A 25562-nucleotide genomic window follows, 5' to 3' on the forward strand; every position below is an offset into this window, starting at 1 on the left:
CTGAAAGGACAGACGGATGTGCAGAGAGGTTAAGTGGCATGGAAGCAATTACAGAGCAAGTGGGAAGAGGAGAGTGTAGAAGCCTTGATTCACAGTCCCCAGTACATAGGTGGCTGTGTCACCAATAAAGCATTTTTACCCTTTCTGCATTAGCAGGAACAGCTTTTTCCCCTCAAGACACAATTCAGATGCATTGGAAGAAATGCAGGGGGACTTTTCTACCCCCATTCCTCCCCTCTAAAGGGATACACAAAGTTTCTGGAGTCTTGGTGAGCTTCTGACACATTGTCCTCCTGCTCTCAGTACCTCGCAACATTAAATTTTGTCCTTCACTGCCTCCAAGTCCTCCTGTGGCACTAGCCCAAAGGCAGTATACAACCTCACTGTAACTTAGGCCCATTGGTGTGCTTTCACCTTTGCTGTTCTCCCTTTCCCATTAGAGGATTTTGTTCCAGGTGCTTCGATGAGCAAATCACTATCACCACGGCTGATAACAACAGATACACAGAAGAAAGAGGCAAAACCCAGTTTGACCTAAGGAACTGCCTAGGAAACAATAAAATTAGTTAAAACTCTACATCTTTATCATGAGATCTGAAAACTGACCCTCCTTGTTTAATTAACTTAGGAGAGAAGTCAAGCAATTAATGGGCAGCATCTCTACTGGTCCCGGGGGTCTGCGGTGTCTTTGCCTGCTGCCAGAGCTGCAGGCCTGTAGGACGAATACATAGCCTGGGGATGAAGTGAAGGCTGCAGGGCAGTCGTGTTTATGGTGAAGATGTCACATATCACAGGGAGAGGGAGTTGATTGGAAATGTGTCAAAAATCACAAGCTTTAGATTAAACCAGAATGTCTTCTGCAATCCATTCAACATACACATTCGATTTGTTGCTGGTTAATATTTTGCCAGGTACTGGGAGACCTTATTTAGCTGCTCAGAGAAGCTCTGTGCATCCTGAAGAATCAGGTCACATTTTGCAAAACACAAACAAAACCCCTACGTTAATTGTTTGGTAAAATACTGCTGAATTATTTTAGATGAGACCCATGATGACCTGTGATGCTGGCACCTACGTGAAGTTAGATGTTCCATGCAAACCTCATTCCCTTGCTGGTGCATAACTCTCCCACTGCCAGTGGGATCATCTTAGTGACTGCACTAAGTAGGAGAGGATGTAATCTGAGCATGGAGGACTCCAACATGGCCATGTCTGTTGGACACCTGTATTTGTGTGTCTGTTCAGGTTCCCAGGAGATGCAACTTCTCATTAATAACAGGGGAACAGAAGCCAGAAGTCCAGTTGCCTACATCTCAATTCTCCAAAACCACCTAAGTGATCAGGGGCACTTAAATGCCTTCATGCTCCTATAAAATCCATTTATGTTTCCTGGCACTGGATTCCACTCTCTCCCTGTTGCTCCAGCTTGCACGAGCTATGTTTATGTCATCTCCTTGCCTTTGGACTTCTCCCTGATGCGAGATTTAGCTTTGTTCACTCATGTACTTTCGTCTTACAGTGAAAGCAGCGTCCGGGGGGGGTGTGCATCTCATTAGTGATGACATTTCTTCTTTTCAAGTGCATATCAGAGGCACTGTGTTGCACAGCGATTCTGATCGCAAAATCCCAACTGCTGTGAGAGCTGGATTTTTTACTGGTACAGGTTTGGGATGAATGTTTATGAGTCACATCTCACCGTGTTTGCTAATAGCTCTGCCATGTGCTTGTTCTTTCTCTGTGCCTATAAGCAATTGACAATTCACCTGTGGAAGCACAATGAGATTTTAATGGAGCTGGAGAATGGGATCAAGAACTCTCGCAAGCTGGAGACCTTTTGCAGGGACTTCGAGCTACAGAAAGTCTGCTACTTGCCTCTCAATACCTTTCTCCTCAGGCCTTTGCACAGGCTCATGCACTACAAGCAGATAATGGAGAGGCTTTGCAAGCATTACCCACCAGCCCACGTAGACTTCAGGGATTCGAGAGGTAAGTGAGGGAGAAGACATCAGTTCCTGGAGCTGGGGAGTGTTAGAGGTGCATGTGCAAACAAAACCAAAAAAAAAGTAAGCCTACATTCAAAGAGTTGCAAAATCAAGCACTCCGAAGACCAGAAGTGGTATGACTAAGGTTGTCCTTGCATACACATTATGGCACGCTCTGGACAAACATTTGGAAGAGAAAGCTGCTGGGGGTTATTAAATATGCAGAAATGGCACGCAGTTCAGGAAGTCTCTTCAGCTGAAAACAGTTGGGAGGTCGGGAGAGAACACAGGAGACACACCAGATGTGCTTGCCTTGTGCTTGCCAGCTTTCCCTAGATATCTGCTGGGAACACAAAGCGCTGGCCCAGGTGAACCCTCGGTCTGACCCTGTGCAGCGGCTGTTGTTATGTCTTAAGGAGAGTATTATTTTTCCAGACATACAGTTTGTTCTGTTACCACTTCCACGATTTGTTTCAAGAACTCAAAGCTGCCAACATGTGTGTGGTTTTGTATTTTTTTTTTCCAAATGTGAAGAATTTTTCTTCCTGCGGTCTGAGGTCACCGCTTGCTATTTCTTTTCAGTGATTTGCTTTCCTCCTTCCATGTACCCTCCCTCCTCCCCATTGTAAGCTGTCTAAATTGAATGATACCTATGTTATCCATACCCTTAGCACTCAGGGCAGATCCACAGAAGGAGTGGGCAGGGGACAGTGCCCAGGATGGCTGCCCCAAGCTCTATGGTGTTGGCTGAACTGAGTTCCTTGCAATGAGACCTGCAGGAGGCAGTGCACAAAATAAGGAGGCAACTTGATCTGTGGCGATAGGAAATGCCAGAGAGGTCGGTGACACTGCAGGGCTACATGACACGGGTGTTTGCCCAAATGCAGCTGCTGCCTGAAAGACCTCAAGGAGGACAGCAAGTGGTGCCTTCATGTCTTCTAGCCAAGGCTCTGTGGTGAGGGTGATGTGTTGATTCCTTTTACTAAGGTGCTTGCAGATTTCAGTTAAAGGTCAGGGTGTAAAGGCAGCAAGAAAAGGGGAGATGTGGATTTGAATCCCACCAAGTGACAGGCAGCAGAGAACACAGGTCTGTTGTTAACACGTGGATAAACTGTGCTCTGAGCAATGATACAGGAAGGAGGAACCACTGTTACTGTGCCATTAGCTCTATTTTTTAAATGCAGAGGGCTGTAACTCCTTTTCCAGTGCTAATATCAGTCAAAGAGTGTGTTCAGCCCATTCAGAGACTGCCTGTCTGTTTGGGTGTATCCAGGTCGGTGCTCATGTACATGATGGCACAGGGAGCAGTGCTGTGAGCTGGTCCCCCAGAAAAGATAAAGTGATTTTCAGCCCAATTCTCTGAGTTAAATGCTTTAGTAGAATCTTTTGACTGTTACCATGAGTTGACTTGACTATTCCTACAATGTTTCTGCAGCTAAAATAGAGCAAGAAACTGATGGTCTCTTCATGACAATGCTCCATCCTTAGTCAGATGATGTTCAGAGTTTGTGTGGGTTTTAGTCTGCCTGAGCAGGTTTATTCTGTGAAGGAAAAGAGTGTCGCAAAGAAGACGATGTCCGTGAATTGCTTGCTGCAGACAGAAGTCTTTCTTTTTGAACATCCTTGTAAGTTTATAATAAGCATGTCACGGTTTTTTTATCTAGCTGCTTTGGCTGAGATTTCTGAAATGGTGGCTCAGCTCCATGGCAATATGATAAAGATGGAGAACTTCCAGAAGCTGCACGAACTCAAGAAAGACTTGATAGGCATAGACAATCTGGTGATCCCAGGAAGGGTAAGTAACAGAATTGTGACCAAGCTTTGATATCATTTCAAAGCATTAGGTGTATTTTGGAAATCTGGTATTTTTTTTGGAGCATCTGTGAAATTGCCTTTCCTCATATGAACCTTTTTTTCTCACAAAAAGCTATCAAATGTAAACATAATAATGTCATAGAAAACAGCAGCCTTTAAAATGGGAAGAAGCAATCATCCTTATTATTTTTTACTGATTTTATTAGGTTTATTTTATGTATAGATTTGGATGGTTGTAGGCAATTCCAAGTATCTATTACAAGAGGCAGTAAAAATGTAACATTTATCTCAGCATTCAGAGCTTGAGCGGTTGCACATTTCCTCATTTCTTTCTGCCCTTATTTTATTTTTTCAATCCTCGGTGCTAGAGTGTAGCAGATTAAAGGAAAGCAAGACATTTGTGCTGGAGGACCTTCAGCCTGCTCATGATGTCTGGCTTTGAAACTCGTGGCCCTGGGGACGAGCAGTCTCTTTAGTCTGCATGTAATGTTAGGCAGTATTTTTTGAGACAGTGTTGCCTTAAGTAAATACTTTTAATTATGTTATGGGAATGAGGACATCTCTTCCTTACTTGCCATGCATTTTTAAAACACAGGCTTATTTCAGAATAAATGACCCTCTGCAGAATTTGTAACCTTTTCTGCTCTTCCGTGTACACGAATCTGTGCATGCAAGCTTGAGAGCTGCCTTGTAGAAGTGATTTCTTCCTTACTTCCCTGACTCCTGTGCATAATACACAAAGGCACTGCTTGTGGCAACAGAAAATGTATTGCTAGACTGTTCCTGCCCCTCATACGTTTCTGGGAAACAGCTAGGAATAAAAGATGAGTTTTGGATTGGATTGCAAGTATGGCAGTGCTTGAACGTGCCCTGCAGCCTGGCCATCCAGCCCGGGGTCTGCTTGCAGAGCCGTGTCCGTGCCTCAAGCCACCACAGGCTCCTGGCAGAGAGGCAGCTTTCTGGCCTCTCCGTGCTCTTGCTCGTTTAAGGATTTAAACATTTCAGATAAGGGGGTTGAAGTGGAGCTGAGCACAGGTATGTCTCGGTTTGCAGCAGTCCCCCACCCTCTCACTTCACCTCCTCCCTGTCCCTCCAGCAGCCACCGCGGCTCGTGCTCCCTTCCAGTGATCCACAGACCGTGCACGTCCCTGGCAAGCCCCTCAGGACGCTTCCCAGCCTGTGCATCCTCCATCACATGAAATTAAACGCTGTCACTGGCTGCTGCTGCTGCTGCCCTATTCTATTTAAAGACAGAGCTGTCTTCCTCTCCTAGGAAGTTCAAGAAGGCGGCAGACCGGGGGCAGAGGCCATTTGCCTGCCAAGGGGAAAGGTTTTGGCTGCCACGCTCTGGCAGATGCCCAAGACGTTGCTGCTGTCCAGCCCTTTGGCCACTCAGCCAGGAAGGCAGATGCTGCTGAGCAGTGCCGATGGTGCCCGTGTGTTACCCAGAGGTGGCCCAGTGCCACGTCTCAGAGAGGGGAGCCTCCGAGGAGGCCTCTCGTGCTAGGCCTGTGGTTCGGCTGTCCTAATGGTGGTGGCTTTGGGTAACCATCGTCTTCATGTTGCCCCAGTCTCTGCAGCCACCAGCCTGGTTCCCGTACTGGATATTAAAGCATCCCCCAGTCGGTTCTGCTTGCAGATGGCGATGGCCTGCGGCTCTGCTGTGGGTTTGGGCAGTGCTTGCCCTGCTGGAGCTAGGCCTGGGAGTACTGACCATAAGGCAGTACCACATAAATAGTAATTGTGATTAATATTATGTGGTGCCAGCACAGCTTCCAGTGGCCCCTTTGGTACCGTGAGCTCACTGTGACAGAAGGAATAACCTTCTCTAGGCATTTTTCCCACCCTAACTTAATGTGGGTAGGGGGCTGGACACACCACAGAAACCCTAAGGCAACTGAAGTATCTCTCTGACCAGATTAATCTTCCTACAGCTAATTCATTGCTAAGTTGCAGGTGATTCTGATGCTTTATATGCCTTTTACATGCACAATATGAGCAGAATGACCTTCAAAAGACTAATAAATAAATACAAACCTCTTGGCAGAAGCTGGAGGGAGTGACTGAAAAACTATGCTTTGATGGGGTTCAGGTATGTGTACGGTGGAGTTATGTTATAGATGACAATAAATCCAGGAAACCCCAGTGGTTTGAAAGTTCTGGTTGTGATGCTCTTCCGATAATTACATCCCTAAACATTTTGAAACAATTTCATCTCAAGTAATGCACTGTATTATTTGACATGGACTGTACTAGGGTAGCTCACGCTGCCAGACCAATTTCCCTCCTTTCCTGCTGCTGATGTTGATTTGTTCAGCTGATTTTTCACCTCAGTGAAGAGCTGTACATGCCATACACACAACACAAGCTGACCAGTGTCTATATAATAAGTAACGTACAGACCCACTTATCATTAGCATTTACATCATTTGTAGTATGAATATTCATTCAAAACTGATGAAAGAGGTAGCTAGCTGTCTGAAAGAATCAATGTTAGGTACAGAAAATTTTGCCTAGCTGAATTTTCCTGAAATGAATGAAATACTATCCAGCAGTTGATGGTAGAGATGGTTAAGAATAGAAAGAAAATATCCTATAAAGATTTTTAACATATTTAGTAAAGATAATAAAAAATCTCGGTGACTGATAATCAATTCAGTCTTATGACCAAGTAGTCATATTTATTCTTGCATACTAAAAAATCATAATCATTTTGGCAAAAGACATATATTTATTTTGTATTTGCTTCCTACAGGAGTTCATTAGACTGGGCAGTCTTAGTAAATTGTCCGGAAAAGGTTTACAGCAACGAATGTTCTTTCTGGTAAGCGAGAAGGCGATTTTTCTTTATATGTTGACATGTAACTGTAGCCAACTATTAAGCAAACTGGAACTGTGAATTACAGTAAGTATTTTTAAACAGTTGGTTAAATCAACAAAATACATCACCTAGCTGTTTGTTAAGAATATATGTTTCTTTCCAAAACCAATGTTCTCTTTGTCAGTGCTTACAAAGATAAAACTATTTATTTTTATATGACAGCGTGAATACCATGATAAAATAATACCTCCTAGCAACATTGTCTTAAGTATTAGAAGAGTCATTACAAAATGAAAAGTGGCACCAGGGTTAGTGATCATGTCCAGAAAAGAAGATAAAGAATAACTCTGAGTGATATAAAAGATAATCCACATAATGCTCTCAGGACACATTACAGAAACAAGTTTCTCCACAAACCATCCAGTTTCAGCCCGGGCATGCCTAGCGTGTTGATGGGTCTGCCTTTACCTGGAGATACATTTAGAAGCTATTTCACTAGGAAAAATTATCTCCTCCCACCATCACTCGCAGCATTTTCAGGTTGCAGCAATCTCACTCAGTCTGGAATCCACAAGAGCTGACCAGATGGTTTCTCCTCTCTTCCTGGAAAGCTGACTTGCTCCCAGGACCCCAGTCCTGCTGCAGCTCAGCTGTTGATGCCGGGGGACTGGGATGCCCAGCAGAGTGCCCAGATTTTATAGTCTGGTGGTACAGGGCAGGACATAAAGAGTCAGAGACAGGAAAACTCAAACTCGGTCCCTTGTGTGCAAAACGTGAAGATGTATAGAAAAGCTTGCAAGCGTGATAGATTTTATGGGGTCTTTAGCATTTACTCTCCCAAATGAGCCCAACATGTAACTGCTAGTTTTACCTTGGTAAGATTATGGCTATAAAGGTGCTAAAGAGGGAGCCTAATGGATATGGTGCATATTTCCTTGCATACCACCATTCTCATTGCCAGATGATGCCTTGATATTATACTTGTATAAAACGCTGAAAATTGAGACAAGACTCTTAAATCAATCTCAGTTTTTGGCAGTCACTCGCACTCTCGGAGAAGTCTGTCATCTCCCTCAAGGACCAGAATCTTTCTTGGAGATAAAAGCCTGAATCAGTGTTCTGTGACTCCAAACACATGAGCAATTATTGGCAAAATTAAATCCCCCTCTAGTGGCCAATCCACATCACTCCATGAATGATTGCTATTCAGTTGTAGCACTCTGGTGAGAGTTGTTTCCCTCCACAGAGTATGATTCTCTTGATGCAACAGCCATGTTTGAGGAGAACATCTTTTGACATGTGGTCAGTGAAAATTGACCATTATTTTTACAGCATGCAACCAAATGCAGGTGGACATTTGACATGTTGTTGTCAAACATGTAGGAAGTTCTATATGTCAAGAAATAGTCACTCCACCTTGACATTTCTAACCTAGTCACCTATATGAAACAGGTCTCACAGCTTCCTTCAAAATACGTGGAGTAATAGATAACCACCCGAAGAGTAGAGTTGGACACACCTGTCTTGGGGCATGCTTCCTTTCCACACAAATCAGGATAAAGTATTGATGAAACAGGCTTCTCTTCCTTCCATTGCTTCAAACTGCCCCAGACTGTGAAAGGTCCTACTTGGTTTCACTGCTGTGGCTTGTTAATTTTGACCCAGAGATCATAATGGGATGAGAATATATTGGAATAATAGAAGGTATCAAATAGAAAATTGTGAGAACATGCCAGAGAATAGCTGGGAAGGAAGGCAGGGATGGTAACAGATGACAATACGAGGTATTAGGGATAATACGAGAGATATTGTGGAAGCCAGTATTTTGGATTCTTGCATTAGGACTGCCAGTACCGGATAGTTTTCTTGTATTTACTATTCTGATATCTTTCTATGTGTGCCAACATAATTCTAACAATGCTTATTCTTGCTTTTCAGTTTAATGATATTTTGTTGTACACAAGTAGAGGCCTGACAGCATCAAATCAGTTTAAAGTCCATGGGCATCTACCACTGTATGGCATGACAGTAAGTATAACAAGAAGTTGAATTCATGCTTAAATGGTTATTTAAGGTCCCATCTTTGTTGCTTGCTCAGTTTCTGCTGGAGTGAGAGCAGTAGCAAAGGGTTGTTCTCTGATTCAGATAAGTTGTTGTTGTGGGTTTTTTTTTCTTTATATTTTCAGACCATAAATTTAACCATGATTCTTAAAAGTGATTCATAACCATTTGCTAATAGAAACACTGTTTGAGGCAAGTAATCAGTAGTGGCAATTTCAATCCTATGAAAAAATGTTTCCTAGTGTTTCTATCTATTTATCTTAAAGCCAAGGTAGTGGGAAACTGCAGGCAGCAATATGTCACTCTGCGCCCTTTTGCAATTCTTCTGGAAAATAGACGATTCAGGCCCAATAGCCAGTAATAGTTCTTCTTCTTACATGATTTAGCAAATGTTCTTGGTGGTTTCAAAACTTCCATTTTCCCCATTATTTTCATTGGAACTTCTCATGTTCTCATATCTATTTTATACCATTTTCCTGATATTGAATTAGATGATCACTACCACAGTAACTGAATTTCTCTCAGCACTGGTGAGGCTTCAAGTTTTATCTAACATTTCTAGGAATCTACTCAATTATTGATGTCCATTTGGCACGACTGGTTCACAGCAGTATTGTGCTATGCTGCAGTGTCCAAAGCACTCCCATATAAAAATACCATTGTCTTCCTTTCTTTGACAAAAAGCCATGCTTTTGGCTTAAAGGGTTATTGCACAATTTAATATTTTTTCACCTTTCAGGCTACCAGTTTTTTCTAGCTCAAAAAGTTGTTTCTGACCATCTCGCTTTTCTTTTCCCTAATGGCAAAAGCTTGTCCAGTTCACTGTTTCATCTTAAGAAATAAGATTGTTTCCTACAGTCTGACTGCATGTTGACTTTTCTCTCAGATAGAAGAAAGTGAAGAGGAATGGGGGGTTCCTCATTGTCTAACACTTCGAGGTCAACAGCAGTCCATCATTGTTGCAGCAAGGTAATTTGATGGAGACAACACACACAGTTAATGTTGAAAAAAGCTAGCATCTCATGTCTGTATTTGTTCATTTAAATTAAAATCAAGTTCAACTTGGGACTATTTCTTAGAGTTTGTTTTCAGCTTTATGAAAGCGATTAAAACCTGAATTTTCCTTGTTAGTACCCGTTCTGAAATGGACAAATGGACTGAGGACATTCAGATGGCAATAGACCTGGCAGAGAAAAGCAGTGGCCCTGCCCCAGAATTGCTGGCTAGTAGCCCACCTGACAATAGTAAGTAAATGCTAGAGAGGAGGTTTTGTTAATTTTAGTCAGTGTAGTCGGTGATTGCTTCTATGCAGAGTGGAGATACGTGCTGGCCACAAGTCAATTTGATACATTTGAAGTTGATTTATATATATTTATATATATATATTTATGTATGTACCACTGTAATGTTTTTGTTGATGTTAGCAGAAAGTTTCACTGAATAGAGATGTGACTTAAGCATAATGATTTCAGGAAGTATTTTACGAGACTTGGGCAGTGCCTGTCCTTGGAAGGTATTAAAAGCACCGATGAAGCGTAGTGGGCTTTGACTCTAACACTTGCAGAAACACGTAAAAAATAATCTGCTTAACATCTGCACAAAGTTGTCTCTAAAAGTGTGTTTTGAAGCTAGTTCACGAGATTGTGAACAGACTTACTTGTTTAATTTTTCCAATTATATATGTTGTTGCATAGAGGAAGAAAGATGCTTTTTCCCTGCATTTCATAGAGTCTCCTGATGAAACTACTGTAGACCAGGAATCTGAGGACGATCTCAGTGCATCCCGCACCTCACTCGAACGTCAGTCACCACACCGTGGCAACACTACGGTGCACGTCTGCTGGCACAGAAATACCAGTGTTTCAATGATCGACTTTAGTATTGCTGTGGAGGTATCTGCCTCAGAACAATCTGAACTGCAGCTCCAGATGTGCTCTTGAATGACAATTTCCTTTTTGCTCCTCCTCAATAAGTGCTCTTTCCTCTCGGGGATGTTCCAGGCACACCTGTGATGTGAAACTGGCTCCCGTACCCTCAAACGATGCCCTCAGTCAAGGCACACACTTTTCACTCCCTCAGTGCATCTTTTTGAAATCAGTTAGAGCAGTAATTCTTACAGAAATAACTGTCCCCAAAGTGCTGATGCTCTTGAAAACTTGAAGCAGGTCAAACTGTCTTAATGCTTTCATTGACAGAGGCATTAAGTCATTGCTCGAGCTGAAAGGATATTGTCTTTAGCTGCTGCAGACAGTTTTGATTATGTGTATTACTAACTTACTTTCTTTACCTAGCCATCTTTTCTGGAACCTTGTCTCATTGCTCAGCCCCATCTGCTTTTTCTTTATTTGCATTTTCCACCTCCAAATAAAAAGTCTTTTTTCCCCCTGATCACAGCTAAGCCAATCTGAAACACGTTCCCTAACTCTGCGCTTAGCAGACAAGAGCTAGACATTGGCTTTTCAAAGATTAAAATGAAAGACTCCTACCTAGTTCAGTGCTTGGTCCAAGTGAGGTGGCAAGTCTGCTTCGGTGTTCCTCCTTCACCAGAGAGACACCACAGGGAGCTCTGAATGCTTTATCGCAGTCCTCATCACGTGGAGGGTTTTGTGAAAGTGGTAAAAGGAATCTCAAAACTATCAACATCCACTCAGGAGGCAGCCCTAATATATCAGCTCTCTGTTGCACTGGAGAAGATGCCCCGACTCAGAACTGAGGGAGATGCCAGGACAGATGGTGTTCAGAGTTTGCCTCTGGTTTTAAGCAGAAGAAATTGAAATTTGACAAAGGAAATTGTCAAAATTTAGAAAATCATTAGCAAATGCTAAGTAGAGAGCCCCATTTTGCTCCCATGCGGGTGCATTTCCTGCTTTTTATGCCTTTATATCCTGCAAAGGAGGAATAGCTCAGCGTGGAACCGGCTCTCATATTTTCCCCTAACACATAGGGCTTATTATAAATTGATATAAAGTAAATTTAAAGTGGTGATTTATTCTAATGAGTAAAATGTTTAGTTAGGCAAATCTTTTTTTTACCAGAGATCAGGGTTCATTGTTCTTTACTTTTGTTCCTCCCTGTGACTCAAATGTGTGCAAACATGGTGGTGAAGACCAAACACACACCCTGGAGTTACTCTGTGACAACATCTTCAGCTCCACTGCTGCTTCACGTGTGGCAGGTCACACTCATGCTCACGTCATTCTGTTGGTGCCTTTCACTTCAGCATTATCGTTTATTTTCTTTGTGTCTCTCCCTCCTCTCTGTCTTTCTTGTGGTAGAAGATCCTCTCTCTGTCAGTGACTGTACTTCCCTACCTGCTGGACTGATCAGTGATCAGCGGCCTGTTTCCATTTCATATGTCTGCTGGTACCGAATGCAAAGCCTGTCCTTTTATGATATCCTCCAGAGTAATGAGGTAACAGAAAATTAAGGAGTATGCCTGTAACTTAGGTCACGGCGTCAGCAGTCCTCATAGCAGAGCACGGGATTATCTAAAGCAAAGGCTTTAATGCACAGCCAAGACTGGTGAAAACAGAGCAATATTTGCGAGAATATTTAGTTTGTAGTAGATAAATCAAGACCACCAGGCTTTGAATATTAAGCATTACAAACTAAATTATTAGCTCCTGCATTACGTAGTGAGAATGATGTGAATGGCTGTTTTGATCCGGATGCTAGCCCTAATATTCAACAAGGAAGGAGAAGTAATAATTCACTGAGAGCTCCCCATCATTTGCAAGGTACAGTGATGCTGGACTTTACAGTAGATGGGTGAAAAGATTATTTTCTCCAGCCAGCCGCTAAATACTTGTGCCTTGTATTCCTCTCCTTGTTGTAAATTATCTGAAATCCAGCTAAGAACAAGGCTGATAGTCCTTGCTTTTGAAATCTTTGAAAAGTTACCGCGTTAACTCACTGGGTACTGAGAGCTCAATCTCTATCTGCAATTCCAAAGTACGTCATGATTTTCCTTTACATCACAAATTCATGTCAGACTTTCTGTTTTCATTGCTCTATTTTAAGTATCATTTGAAAAGAACAGAGACTAGGCTAACAAGACTGACTGATGTTTGGTAATATTTTACTGAAAGCCACCTTAATTTAAAAAATATATGCATAAGTGTAGCAGTTTGAAGTTTTTGGAAGTACCCAGCTATGAACAAAAACATATTACTAAGTTAACTGCTGTTTAATAGTAGAAAAATGTGGAAGAAAAATACATCCATTTCACCAAACCGCTTTCACATTCAGCAAGGTCACATAGGATGAGGTAAAAGCAGCTGATTTTTTCTTACAGTCATTAAACTGCAGACAAACCTCACTTAAAGAACGACAGGTATTTCTAGTTCTGAGCTTACAGCCAAATTGGTGGAATTAAATAAGCTAAGCAGAAATGCAAACATCCTTTATGTGGGGCTTGGCTACTTTCCACCTGCTTGTACACCTCTGCACCGTGCACTTCACTGGTTTATTTGCCTACTTTTGATCTGTTTCAGAATCAGCTGTCCGGAAATCTCCTAAGAAAATTCAAAAACAGCAACGGGTGGCAGAAGCTCTGGGTGGTATTCACCAACTTCTGTATGTTCTTCTATAAATCGCACCAGGTAACGCACTGCATGAGCTTGTGTGTGAGCACTCGGTTCCTGACACTTCCAACAGCTAGCTTACACTTGTGTTATTACAGAAATCCTCAATTCTAGGCTTTATGCATTATAAAAGAAAAAGAAAAGGATATTTTACACATAAGCAGGCTAGAGAAATCATTTGTTCATACACTCCATACTAAGCAAAAGCACTTAAACAGTGAGTGGTGTAGGCTGGCAAGTACATTTCTAAAGGAGTGGGTGTTTGCAGGCCTGGGATGAACACATGTGGTGCTCTGCAGGTGCCAGATGATGCTGCTTTAAGTCAGCTTGAAAGTAGTGAAAGCCTGCGGCTTGAGACAAATTTCTTACCAGGAAATACTGGTAGGATCAGCTTGCTGAAGATTTTTATGATAAGGGTCCCTAAAGATGGGCAGGCATTACCAAACAATTCAGATTGTTGCCATTGTATAAATCTGGTACTTTTTCCATGTGAATTCAGAAACACAACTGCCTTGAAACGAGTGTATATTTATTTTCCATTTCACTTATGTGCTCTCCCCGCCTGTTAACATTTGACCTCACTGCATTTTTCACCATTTCTTTTCAGGACAATCATCCTTTAGCCAGCCTTCCTTTATTGGGATATTCACTCACCATTCCTTCCGAATCTGAAAACATTCACAAAGATTATGTGTTCAAGCTGCATTTCAAATCCCATGTGTACTACTTCAGGGCTGAAAGCGAATACACATTTGAAAGGTAAGTCAGTCTTTTGTGAGACGGAATTTTGTAAAATTACATGATTTTTTTTTCCAAACAAGGTTAGTAAGTGCCAAATTTACTAAACTGATTTAGCAATACAGGCATGTAGTTCAGCACGGTAAGAGAAAGTAATCTTTACAATTTTAAAATAAATGTTAAACCTGGTAATGCTAGAACCTGTGCTGTGGTTGTTTTTGAGCACACGTGGTAGCTATAGTAATAATCACTGCAAAACTTGAATTAGATGTAGGAATTGCACATTCAAAATTAATCAGGCTGGCTGTACATAGCTCTCTGTGTATCAAACATCAGGAAGCATGTAAACAGGTCACAGGACTTTTTAGTAGAGTGTGGAACAACTTCACTCTGTCTAGTACAACTGGCTGTAAAATTCACACCTGAAATGAAATCCAACTTTTTCCCAGAAGCTGCTCTTCTTACTGTGTTCTGCCACTTCAGTGTATAATTTTTACACATTCCACTGAATTCTAGTTAGATGGAGAGCTGGGAAACAAGCACTGCTCTTCCTAAATTATGGTTTGAGCTTACTCATACTGGGAATTAATTTAGCTCTTTTGTATGAAGCATTAACATAACAAAGATCTTAATGTCCTCTCATAGTCAAGAAACCCATAATTAAGTTTTAGCCATGTCAGTCTAAAACTTTAAATAAGGCAAATTGTGGGGAAGAGGTAATTAAATAAATTAGTAGAATTGGAAAAAACACAAAAGCCCTTTCTCAGTTCTGGAAGGAGCAGTAACTGCAGCTAAATCACATTTTTTCGCATCAGAATCAAGCAGTTGTTTTCAACTGCTCATCACTTGGATGATCCAGAGGGGGAAAAAAAAGAAATTTTGCACTTGTAGAACAAGTTAAACTATTAAGTTAGTGTATTTTGGGGGCCCCTCTCCCCCATTCATCCTCTCTAAACCTCCTTTCATATATACATTTGGCAGTCATTTGGATCTGTAGCCTCTTGACTTTGGATAGGGAGCAAAGTAGTAAGTACAACGATGTTTTCCAGATACGCTAAAAATAAAGGTTTTATACGACTAATAGCACAGGCAATGACTACACAGAGAAAAACCTTTCAAGAAATCTCTCCTTAGGAATTTACCATGATTTTGCTTTTGTCTCCTCGTGCCCCCGACAGATGGATGGAAGTGATCCGAAGTGCCACCAGCTCTGCCTCCCGCACTCGAGCTCTGAGTCACAAAGAGCCTCACGCCTATTGACGGCTAAACAAACCGCCGTGTCGATTGTCCAGCAGCTGCTGATTTTCTAGAGGACGTTTGAAACATTTCTCCCTCCAAGTTTAGTAAAACTTACGTTTGTTAAAAGAAAAAAAACAAAACAAAAAGTATGGTTTTGCAGAAGCTCACAGTTCCTCAGCAGAACTGTGATTTCCGTATGTTGAAAATAGCTTACCATCCTCCCAGTGGCTGCGGTTCGTTTCATGTCTTGTATTTTGTCATTCTGTGCTGTTTTTAGCTTGTGCCAGTATTAAAATATTGTCCTTATTAGAGTGCCAAATGCCAAAAGACATTTTATTGCCTCAGAGATTGCACCTAAAAAAAAAAAAATGACTTCACAATCTGAAAACTTTCTCCTGTGAGGCAAACACTATTTCTTTTCTTTACATAAAAATATATTATTTTTTTTTTACCATGTTAATCTGTAGACTGCTGAATTTTTAAATGTAGGTGGACTTTCACAGTATAGACTATAATTATATATACAGTAAGCAGTCTAACAGGAATGAGGTAACTTTCAGATTTCATGTTGTTGTATTTTTTTTTCTCCAGTCTTTCTACATTTAATCAACAAGGAATTACTAATTTTCTATCTTTAACAAGGAAAGAGTTTACAGCTCACTCTCATTTCCCTTTGGGGTTACAGCTCCATGTGGTATAAATAAACTATAGGATTCCTACCTAACCATTTTTCTTGGTGCAAGTTGACCAAATTGTTCATCTGTTGGCTTTGAAAAGTGAATACTACTTGCAAGATGGAAAAAAAAAAAAAGTTTAAAAATAATCCAGTGCAATATTATTTGGGCTGTTAATGTACTGTGAATGGTATGTACAAGAAGAAATTAAAGGCTGTGGTGACATTCTGCTGTTTGTTTTACAGACTTGAAAAACAAAACCAAAAAACCCTGTATGCTACAAGAACCACAGCTCTTTGTAATTAATTGGTGGAGCATTTTGGTAACTAGCTGTGACTAAAGCACTGTAAGCCGGGTGTGCTACTGAACCCCCCAAGCCTTCGCCATGCCTGCTGCACATCCTGGTGTGATGCCTGGTTTTGCTGTTGGATCCTCAGCCGCTCTGTCCCTCCTGGTGCTCAGTATGCAGAGGGACGGGCCCAATCCGCAGCAGAAATGCCCATTTTGTGCAGCTGGCTGTCACGGCATCCACTGTCATTTTTTGCCCACTCGGAAGGGCATCATCACAGAGTCTGCTGTGAGTAGATGCTTTTCGTAACGCTTTAAGAAACGCTTCATCAGGAGGCTGGCATGAACTTGCATTCACAGAAGTTCAACGTGCTGGAAACACCTCTCCCCACTAAGGGCCTTTGAGCAAGCAGTGCTAGACAGGGGGGCCAAAATATAGCTGAATATATACGTAACAGAATATAACTATGAGAAATGAAGCTGGGACAATTCTGCCCCCAGCTTGTCTTCTTCTCACTATTCACTCTGTTAATTGCTTAAATATCTGCGTTGTATGAAGTGGCTTACGGCTTTGCTCACAACGAAAGGGAATAAAATACCTCACAGTACTACCACACATACTGCTGCTTGAAGACAGTAAATAAAGCCTTCTTTATTCTGCCCCTCCCCAAAGAAAACCTCAGTGAAATTAGAGCTCCTGGTGAGCAGCAGGATGTTGTTGGTCACGAAAAGTTACTCAGGACTGTGCTTTATACAGCACACACACACACATCCATGCATGTATTTTAATGTGCATACGTAAAATCTCAAGGAGTAGGCCGGGTTCCTAATTCCTTACGACAAGTAGAAGTCCCCCTGGCCAAACCTGAGCCACCCTGACAAAGGAAAATAAAAATTACAGCGTATTTTCTTCAGCTATGTATAAATGTACAAACCCTTGGGCAGGTAACTGGTTGCAGTTGCTCTTTTCCGTAGATATTTCCCCTTAGAGAGAAAGCTTTACCTTTTGGTCAGGCAGTTGGACCTAGCTCAGGTCTTTTATAACAAGCCACGCTAAGCACCTCTGGTGTAGTCTTGTTTTCTTTTTTAGGGGAGGCAAAATAAATAGGACAACTGCTGGCTACTGAATATACATTACTTTTTTTTTTTTAACATATAGGACAGCTTTTTTCTGGAATGAACTTGAGGAAGAAATAGAGGATACCTACACATTTCATCTATTGCAAAAGCCTGTGGTCTACACCACTAGAATTTCAAATTCAAATGACTGCTGGGTCCCTTCATCTGTCCTTTACAATTGTTATCTCTAACAGTGCTAACACCCTTTTTTGAAAAAATGGAAATTATATGGAGGGTCATGCCCTTAGTTCAGCTAAAATTGAATTTTATTTTAGATCACTGGGGCTTGTGGGATACACTCGTCATCAATGCCAGTTTTTGCTGAGCTCTCAAAAGAAGGAAATCAGATAACAGCTTTTCTAGTTACGATTCATTTTCATGCAAAGAAAGCCTGGAAAATATTTTTTTCTATAGCATCTAAGGCATTTTTTTTTTCCCTTTAATAGTATGATTCTTTTCTTTTTTCCTTTTTATTTTATTTTTTTTTAAATGGAGCCAGTCAAACTTTTGTTTTTTAAATAGTACATTTGTCAGCATTTCTCCAGTTCTTTATTCCTAAGGTTACCCCAAAACTGAAATAATGGTAAGAGAATAAAAGTGACAGTCTGGCCACTCTCGTGTGTGAATAGATAAATCCATGGCTTACCAGAAAGCTGTGACAGCCGACCACTTACTGCTAGCCCTGACCAACATCGTAGCGCTGCCATCCACTCAGCAAGGCTTGGAGAGGCGTCAGGTTCCCAGCTTCATGCTAGGTCAGCATCCCATAACCAGCCATGCCATCCTCTCGGGGTGGAAAAAACTCAAAGTGTTCACTCCAAGAGACTCACTCTGCTTGTTACTTGTTAGTATTTGCCTTGAATAATCAACTCCTGGCTTTGAATAATGAGCGCATGAAAATGAAACACAAACTTCACTGTCAGACTCGGTGGGATCCACAAAGCCTGCACTCCTGTGGATTTTTTTCCCCACGGGGTTAAGCATCTCTGTGGTTTGTTTCATTAAGACATGAGTCACACTGAGACACTCAGACCTACTTATTTTCACAAAATTTTAATTAATTACTTAATTACTGTTAAGACCGCAATCCGTGTTCTCAAATTGAGCTAAAATCAGTCAAAATGTAATAAATAGACTGAAAGACAAGCTAGCAGGCAGAGACAGGCATTGGGATTGCAGACATCATGGTAAAGTCTCTGACTGGGAGAAGCTCTCACAAGGAAGCACTCATTTTAGAAACAAAACTGGGGCAACATCCCAAAGTTCTGTCTAAAACAGAGAAACAAGCAGAACCCAAAAAGCCTAATTTTGACCCTTTTTCCTTTCCATGCAGGACTAATTATGTGGTCTTCCCTATCAAGAAAAAATTGATAGAGGGAGAAAAAAAAAAAAAAAGGGCAGTTTGGCCCTCGCACATTTTTTTAATAGCAGAAAATAGTCATGGAATAGCACTATAGGAGTGCAAATGTTAGAAAGATTGTTATTCAGTGATGTGGGTGATTAAAGATGCACTACTGGGGGTTAAGGTAATGCAACGTGATGCGAGCACTTCATCAGTTTCACGAGGCTGTTAGGATGCCACATAAAAAGCAGGTTTTCAATCACTGCCATTTGTGAATTGGCACGTTGCCATACTCAAGGACAAACTGTCATAGAAAACTGCATACATTAAACCAAAACATTACACTATCAATCACTTGCATGTGTGTATTAAAGAAAAAAAAATAACTTTATCGAGAAGAGAAGTGAACTTCCCACATGGGTAGGCCATCTGTGAGAGTTAAACTTACTGAATTCCCCCAAATATATTCAAGTCTTGCTCAGAAAGCGTTGTTCCAGCTGAAACAAGAGTTCTCTTGTACAAATTCTGAGATCCTTACAATTGAAAACTGAATGCTGATTTACAAACTTCCTGCTTACCAGTACTGACACGTGGACAATAACTGACCTAGAAACCCACAGGAGCATCCCCTTCGGGGAAGGGACCCCGGAATCTCATCTTAACTGACCACTCAGATGGCGAGATTTCATTAAACGTTTCCTTCTTTATTTCTAGGTCATGTAGTTTACAAGGAGCTTTATTACGTTGGTGTCGAGTGACAAAAGTAAAAGTTAAGTACATGGTTATAAACAGGCAGCAACGTTACAGAAAACAAGATATACACTGTAATTGTCCTCTGTAATCATGCTTAGAAAGAAGGCAGAAAACCATTACATACGAGTTGTCTACTGCATACGCTCAGTGCAATTACTAGCACATCTGCAAAACATAGTTAAAAAGAGCAAGCTTGCAGATTTGTGCTATACTTCAAGCTCCTCCCCAGCAACTTACAAAAATAATTGTGATTGTACTCATCCTTGCATTATACCTGTGCTTATTAACACTTCTGATGATCTCCCAACGGTGATAGTTTTGAAGGCAAAAAATGTTTCCTTAAAAGTAAGGAAAACGTGAAACCTTTACAAATTGGCATCGTTATCTTTAAAAAAAAAAAAAACAACACCTAACGCCACGGTAAGGAGTAAGAGCTAAGCCAGACGTTTCACACGTACATTAAAAGCACAGGCAGATGAAGGAGTTGGGGTGGACAGGCCAGGAGGTGAACTCCGAAGACACCAGCTTCTTTGCAGCCAAGTGCATACCCTTACCTTACCCCTCGCCTACAGAGAAAGCAAACGCCCCAGGAAAACCACCCCGGAGCCATGGGGTCAGCCGGCCTTACCCACATATGCAAAACGTTTGGAGCGGCAAGGAAGCCACGGCACTTCAGGAAAGCACTGCTCTGTCATCTACCGAAAGCATCCTCTACTACACTGATCACGTCTTCGTGCTTTAGTAAACCGGTGACCAACTACAAAGTGCAACTGCGAGGGAAATTAAGTTAAAAAAATAGATTACACATCTGATCGTTACAAAAAGCAAGCCTTCAGTGCAAATGACTGGGTTTATTTTCTCTTTAAACAGAAAGTGAGTTTATTGAACGCTTAAACCTTGAAATCCCTGACAAGTAAGCAGTTCTACTGGTTTCGCTGTTTGCATAAATAGGGCTAACCTGTTGCTTAGTACAGTCAAGACTGAATGACGATGCATCGCCTGCAAAAATTAAAAATAAAAAAGTCGGCGCAACTTTATAACAAATGTTTTCAGCATCAGACAACCTCTCAAAAATATCAATACCCTTATTTTTCTGTCAGAAACCGAGGCCACGCTTCTTTCAAACGAAGCTCTTCTTCTGTTACCAATACAGTTCTCATTTGTAAAGCATCAATACTTTCCAATAGCAAATGATTGTAATTTTACATTCAAGATACAGCACACTTTTTGTCAGTGAATCTCACTTTAAGATAGTCTATATTTAAATAATCTATATATTACATATAAAAATACACATCTCTACCATAAACAAGGTCTTGTCTTTTTGTGAATGTCCCAGCCTTTTGGCTAATCAGCCTTGCTGTGTGTCTTACTTATTTCAAGCTCCCAAACCAAAGGATACAACCACCAAGCAAATTCTGTCACCACCTACTCAAACAGAGAAGTATTTCCTCAACACACAATCCCGGAATGCAACAAAATATGTAACTTAAAAATATATGTATTCATTACTTTTTAAACGATTGGTCAAAAATGACGTACCTTAGGACTTCATGCAATTTCCTGATTGAGAAATTCTTGAGATTCCAGCTACCACCATACATTTAACATCTCTGCTGAATCTCTGAGGTCTACGCAACTCCAAGGAAGCTAACTTTAATTTCAAGTGCTTACACTGACAGCTTCCATTTTTCTATTTCTGTTTTGAATGCAAACGCATCAATTTCTTTCCACATGCTATAGCAGCACGTATTTATCAGATGGCTGAATGTTCTGACACAGAGATGTCAAAAGGTGAATTTCCCACTGCACGGTATTCAGCTGCACGTCTCACAACAGAGCTGACTTCATTTCCTGGAGGGTAAGCCTAGCCTTCAAGTTTAAGAGCACAGAAAACATGTTTAACGATACCGATCAAAGAGGAGTTACAAAACACTGCTCAAATGTATGCATTGTTCAATTTATCTTAAATTCGCTTAACCATAACGAAAAACCACGCTGGCAAATGTGTTGTGTCTAAGAATATGGCTACAGGAATGAGATACCCATTTCTGTGAACTATTTTTTTTAGCTTGCTCAGAGTTTCACAGCTCTGTTAGCATAACAGCGTCTTTAACACTGTTAAATTACTTAATAATTAAGGCTACAAATATTCATATAATAATGGCTAGCATGGTGCTGTGAAGTCCTGCACGACAACCTCATCAGATCCAGAATGATTAGAGACAGAGTCTTCTTATACGAAGCCAGGTAGATATGCCTATGCTTATTTTAATCCTTTGCTCAAAATCTTGTGTCTTTATTTTTAAAAAAACACACTGAAACAGATGAGGTACCTCACTGTTTAAAACCTAAAATCATCATTTTATTTCCATTAAATTAAAAAATGGTCTCTTAAGTACCAGAAGAATAAGCGCCTGCACATAGCCTGGATGAAACACGCCAAGGTAAACCTTAAAGTAATATTGTGGGGGAAAAAAAAGCCACCTAATCAGCCCTGTGAATAATATTACTATTTCCAAGGAAATTTAAAAGCTTAAGTCAGCTATCCAGGAGCTGTCACAGGAATACTTGGAATTTTAGAATTCAAAAAATTTCTTTTTTTCTTTTATTTTTTCTCTAGGGTTAGTAATAGGACATAGCATACACCACTCTTGGCTCAGTTTTGCAGTCCTTCTGTCTGATTTCTATCACTTTCAGTAAAAGGATGCACAGATTTAGGCAGCAAGACGAAACACTGAATACATGGATCATTTTTCTCTTACGCTGCAAGACATTAATTTTAATGACAAAAATAGGCGTAATGAAGAAACATTTGCCACTGTCTTAGAGCCAACATCTTAATGAGTTTTCAGAATAAATGCAAAAAAAAATTTATTTGTGTGAGCATTCGAGTGTGTTTAGGTGGAAAAGAGATTTTATCTGAATTTTCACTACAAGCTTCACAAGTATCTATTACTAAAATTGAACAATACATATGGTTCAGAATTTGCATTGGCACCATTTAAAACTGAAGACATGAAAGAGCTCATTCTATAGGAAGAAAAAGAAAAAAAAAACAAAACAGAATAATTTAAATTTAAAGCTTTGAGAGACAAGGTGTATTCAATTTAAAGCAACCAGAAGTAGTACCATAATCAGAAAGTCACACTCTGAATATAGATAAAAAGGAAGAAGTACTGGAGAAACAGAATAAAACTGTGTCTTTGCTGAGGTACGAATAGAAGGTTCCATTGTACAGGATTAACTATCTTTCAATGGCAAATCCTTCACATACAAAAAAAATCAATCCAAGACTCACTTATCACGTAATTCAAGATTTACATGTAATAAAGGCAAGGCAATACTCAGTTATGGCCTGTCAAATATTTACCCCACTAACATTATCTACAGAAGCACTTTACCATTTTGTACACAGTGATTCCTTATGCACGTTGAAAGGCTCTCATTTAAAAAAAAGACATTATATACATATCTGTACACAACTCCAACAAACACACACCATCTCCCAGTGGAATTCTTAAAGCAAGATACCTGAGGTTTCTCAATATCTTCAATTTCTCTATCACAAACCTAAATATACATTGCAAATTTTACAAAAAGACACCTCCCTGGAATATGTGCATTGTCATTAAAAAAACTATAGCTTTAAGGAGCTGAAAAAGACTGCCTCCATCTGAGAGACTTCATTTTCACTCTTGCACGTTTAGGAACATCCTTCCGCCAAAGGACATTCTGGTGACTGAGGGGCGAACGACTTCAGGACGCGCTTCTTCACTGCAGACACCATTGGATCTCCGTTGTCTTAGAAAAGTCAGAAAGAGTACTTCAGTAGGATGAAGTACTTCCTCCAGCTAGTGAGTATCTGAAGAGGAAAAGAAATCATTATTGTCCTGACTTTCAAAGCAGCAAGATATAACAAGCAGCAACTAAAAGTTATTATCCTGTTACGTGCTGTCAAAGTCCCAGCCTTTTTCCTTCCAAAATGACATCCAGCAGTACTGTCAAACTTTAAGGAAAAAAGCCATAGATCTGAGTAACACATAAAATATGTTTAATTACAACATTATTGCTCTTCTAGCAGGAAAAACAACCTGTGTTCAAGTGTGTTATCAAGAAGTATACAATGATGCAAAAATTCTGTAGGCTATGGGCAAAATTTAGTGATTCCAACTTCCCTACTCATTCCTAATTGTTCCGAAATATCACTGGGGCAGAAAGCTTGTATTTCTTAGTCTAACCAGGTTCTTAAACCATGTAACGAAAAATAAGCATTTTAATCATATTAAACTTCCAATCAACTTTATGGAATATAAAAGATCAGAACTGAATGGGGAAGGTAAATGGATTCAATTCATTGGGCAGATCTTCTGAGAGTCCCAACAAACCCATCTACCCAAACTTGGGAAGTACAGGTCTAACCAATCATAGGAGGAGTGAGTATATCAACAGAAACACATTGTTGAAGAGAGTCATTTTTCAATAATTCACTATCAAATGGAGAGAGGATTTTGCCCATTGCAATTGGATACAATAAATGATTAAATGATGCAACAGTGCATATGTTTTGCAGCTTTCAAATAAGAAGAAACCGTCTTTTAAGAAGCTGACTAGTTCCAAAAATACTCGTCAGGCTGTGGAACAGTTCAAATTCATTTTTAAGGTGGATCCTGCCATTCATTCCTTTACGGAAGGAGTGCTAGCATGTTGATGTACAAGCTCAATGCCATCCCTAGTGTAAGAGAAACTTCACCAATGCATGACCCATAAACAGACATTCCTCATGAATGTTTCTTTCACTCCTGCAAAGAAAAGGGAGCGTCTGCTCTGACTGTTGCAATAAGGTATTATGGCTGAGAAAAACAGCAAAAAGGCCAAAGAAGCAGAGCCATGACAAAATCAAAAAAAAAAAAAAAAAAAAGCAAAGCAGGTATCTCCTAAGACAAAAACAGTAACTGTTGCTGTCATGACAAGTACAAGTAAAATTATCTCTGGCATCCACAAATGAAGTGCCCAGTGAAAGCCTATCTCCACAGGATCATTTTCAGCTGAAGTTGGGTTGTTTGTTTTTTCGCTTTGCTTTGGGTTTTTGTTTTGACAAAGGAAACAACTGTAAGCACAAAAGTGTGTTTTCCTTTATTAAAAAAAAAGAAATCCACTCTTTCCATTTAGCACTAGTCACATGCTTGTAGAGTAACATCTGCCGTTTTCTGTAATCTTTAGTGAATTATTTCATTACCTCTGAAGCCTCTGCACAAGGTGTGACACCATGTTATCTGCAATGCCTGGAGAAGCCTCTTCAGCTAAATAAATCGCCTTTCGCAGTTCTTCTATGGAATCTGTGTTACCACCACACACTTCACTTTTCTCTTTCAACTGAAAGAAAAAAAGGAAGTGACACATTAATAATACATTCATAGTATTTCCATAAACAACATAATGCAAAATCCTGGTAGAAAGTGACTGCTAGTGTTCACAGTGTCAAGATTTCTTTCATTATACACCCTCACATCCTGAAGACCTTCCTGAAGTTAATCTGTGCAGTAGTTATTTGGGTGTCATTCATCCTCACAAGATTTCAATCATTCATATATCCTTTTCATTCAAAATTCATGACACCACCCCACAAAACATGCACTGTTTGGCTGGAGCTGCTTGGTGTCAAGATGTGTTGCTCACACGTGCACTTTTGTACACATCTTATACAGCTATGGGTTGCACTCAGACACCGAGAGCGCATTTGTGTGAGCTCTGTTAGAAAATGCTTTCACTGTCAACATGTGCAACAGAAAATCCTGAGTGCTCTCATCTTCGCCCTGAAACAAAAGATCCCACAACCAGACAGGAACTGGGGGTTTGAGAGGGAAGGTCTCAGTGCTCAGCTTATGCAGGAGCTGGTATAACGTGCAGAGCATGACTGGTGAAGTAATTTCTTGGAAATCCCTAAAGAGTTTTCATAAATCTTATCAGGGTCTGGGCTTCCTTAGAAGAAGGCGTCATTTTACTAGCAGTAAGGGTGAAAGAAGGCATGGTCATCTTTCAGGGACTGGGCTTTCCCCAACAGGCTGGATGTCTGCACTTATAAGTGTCTCTCCACATTTATTACTACAGCAGTTGTCAAGAGGTGCTTTGCAGCATCCCCTTAAA

The 25562-nt window shown here is 40.6% G+C and overlaps 2 protein-coding genes across 10 annotated transcripts in view; one reads left to right on the forward strand and one right to left on the reverse strand.

Annotated features, from left to right (window-relative positions):
- FARP1 (FERM, ARH/RhoGEF and pleckstrin domain protein 1) overlaps nucleotides 1-16141 on the forward strand; it is a 195022-nt gene extending 178881 nt beyond the window's left edge. For 6 of the 9 annotated variants that reach the window (XM_084298530.1, XM_084298524.1, XM_084298525.1 and 3 more), the window contains 10 exons: nucleotides 1749-1986; nucleotides 3647-3777; nucleotides 6553-6621; nucleotides 8557-8646; nucleotides 9566-9648; nucleotides 9811-9923; nucleotides 10408-10571; nucleotides 13173-13280; nucleotides 13870-14021; nucleotides 15179-16141. In XM_084298530.1, the coding sequence (XP_084154656.1) occupies nucleotides 1749-1986; nucleotides 3647-3777; nucleotides 6553-6621; nucleotides 8557-8646; nucleotides 9566-9648; nucleotides 9811-9923; nucleotides 10408-10571; nucleotides 13173-13280; nucleotides 13870-14021; nucleotides 15179-15260 (1230 nt within the window). In that variant the 3' untranslated portion in view covers nucleotides 15261-16141. Of the gene's footprint in view, nucleotides 1-1748; nucleotides 1987-3646; nucleotides 3778-6552; nucleotides 6622-8556; nucleotides 8647-9565; nucleotides 9649-9810; nucleotides 9924-10407; nucleotides 10572-11954; nucleotides 12092-13172; nucleotides 13281-13869; nucleotides 14022-15178 lie in introns of those variants that run through there. The other 3 variants (XM_084298528.1, XM_084298529.1, XR_014618984.1) reach the window with 3 other exon arrangements.
- Nucleotides 16142-23152: 7011 nt separating this feature from the next.
- Nucleotides 23153-25562, reverse strand: part of STK24 (serine/threonine kinase 24) — a 48367-nt gene continuing 45957 nt past the window's right edge. Inside the window, exons 10-11 of the mRNA XM_084292679.1 lie at nucleotides 24655-24791; nucleotides 23153-23280 (exon numbers count right to left, since the gene is read on the reverse strand). Of these exons, the coding sequence (XP_084148805.1) occupies nucleotides 23244-23280; nucleotides 24655-24791 (174 nt within the window). The 3' untranslated portion in view covers nucleotides 23153-23243. The remainder of the gene's footprint in view (nucleotides 23281-24654; nucleotides 24792-25562) is intronic.

This window comes from Netta rufina (assembly GCF_964035555.1).
Source record: "Netta rufina genome assembly, chromosome: 1".
In the NCBI taxonomy this organism is placed as follows: domain Eukaryota; kingdom Metazoa; phylum Chordata; class Aves; order Anseriformes; family Anatidae; genus Netta; species Netta rufina.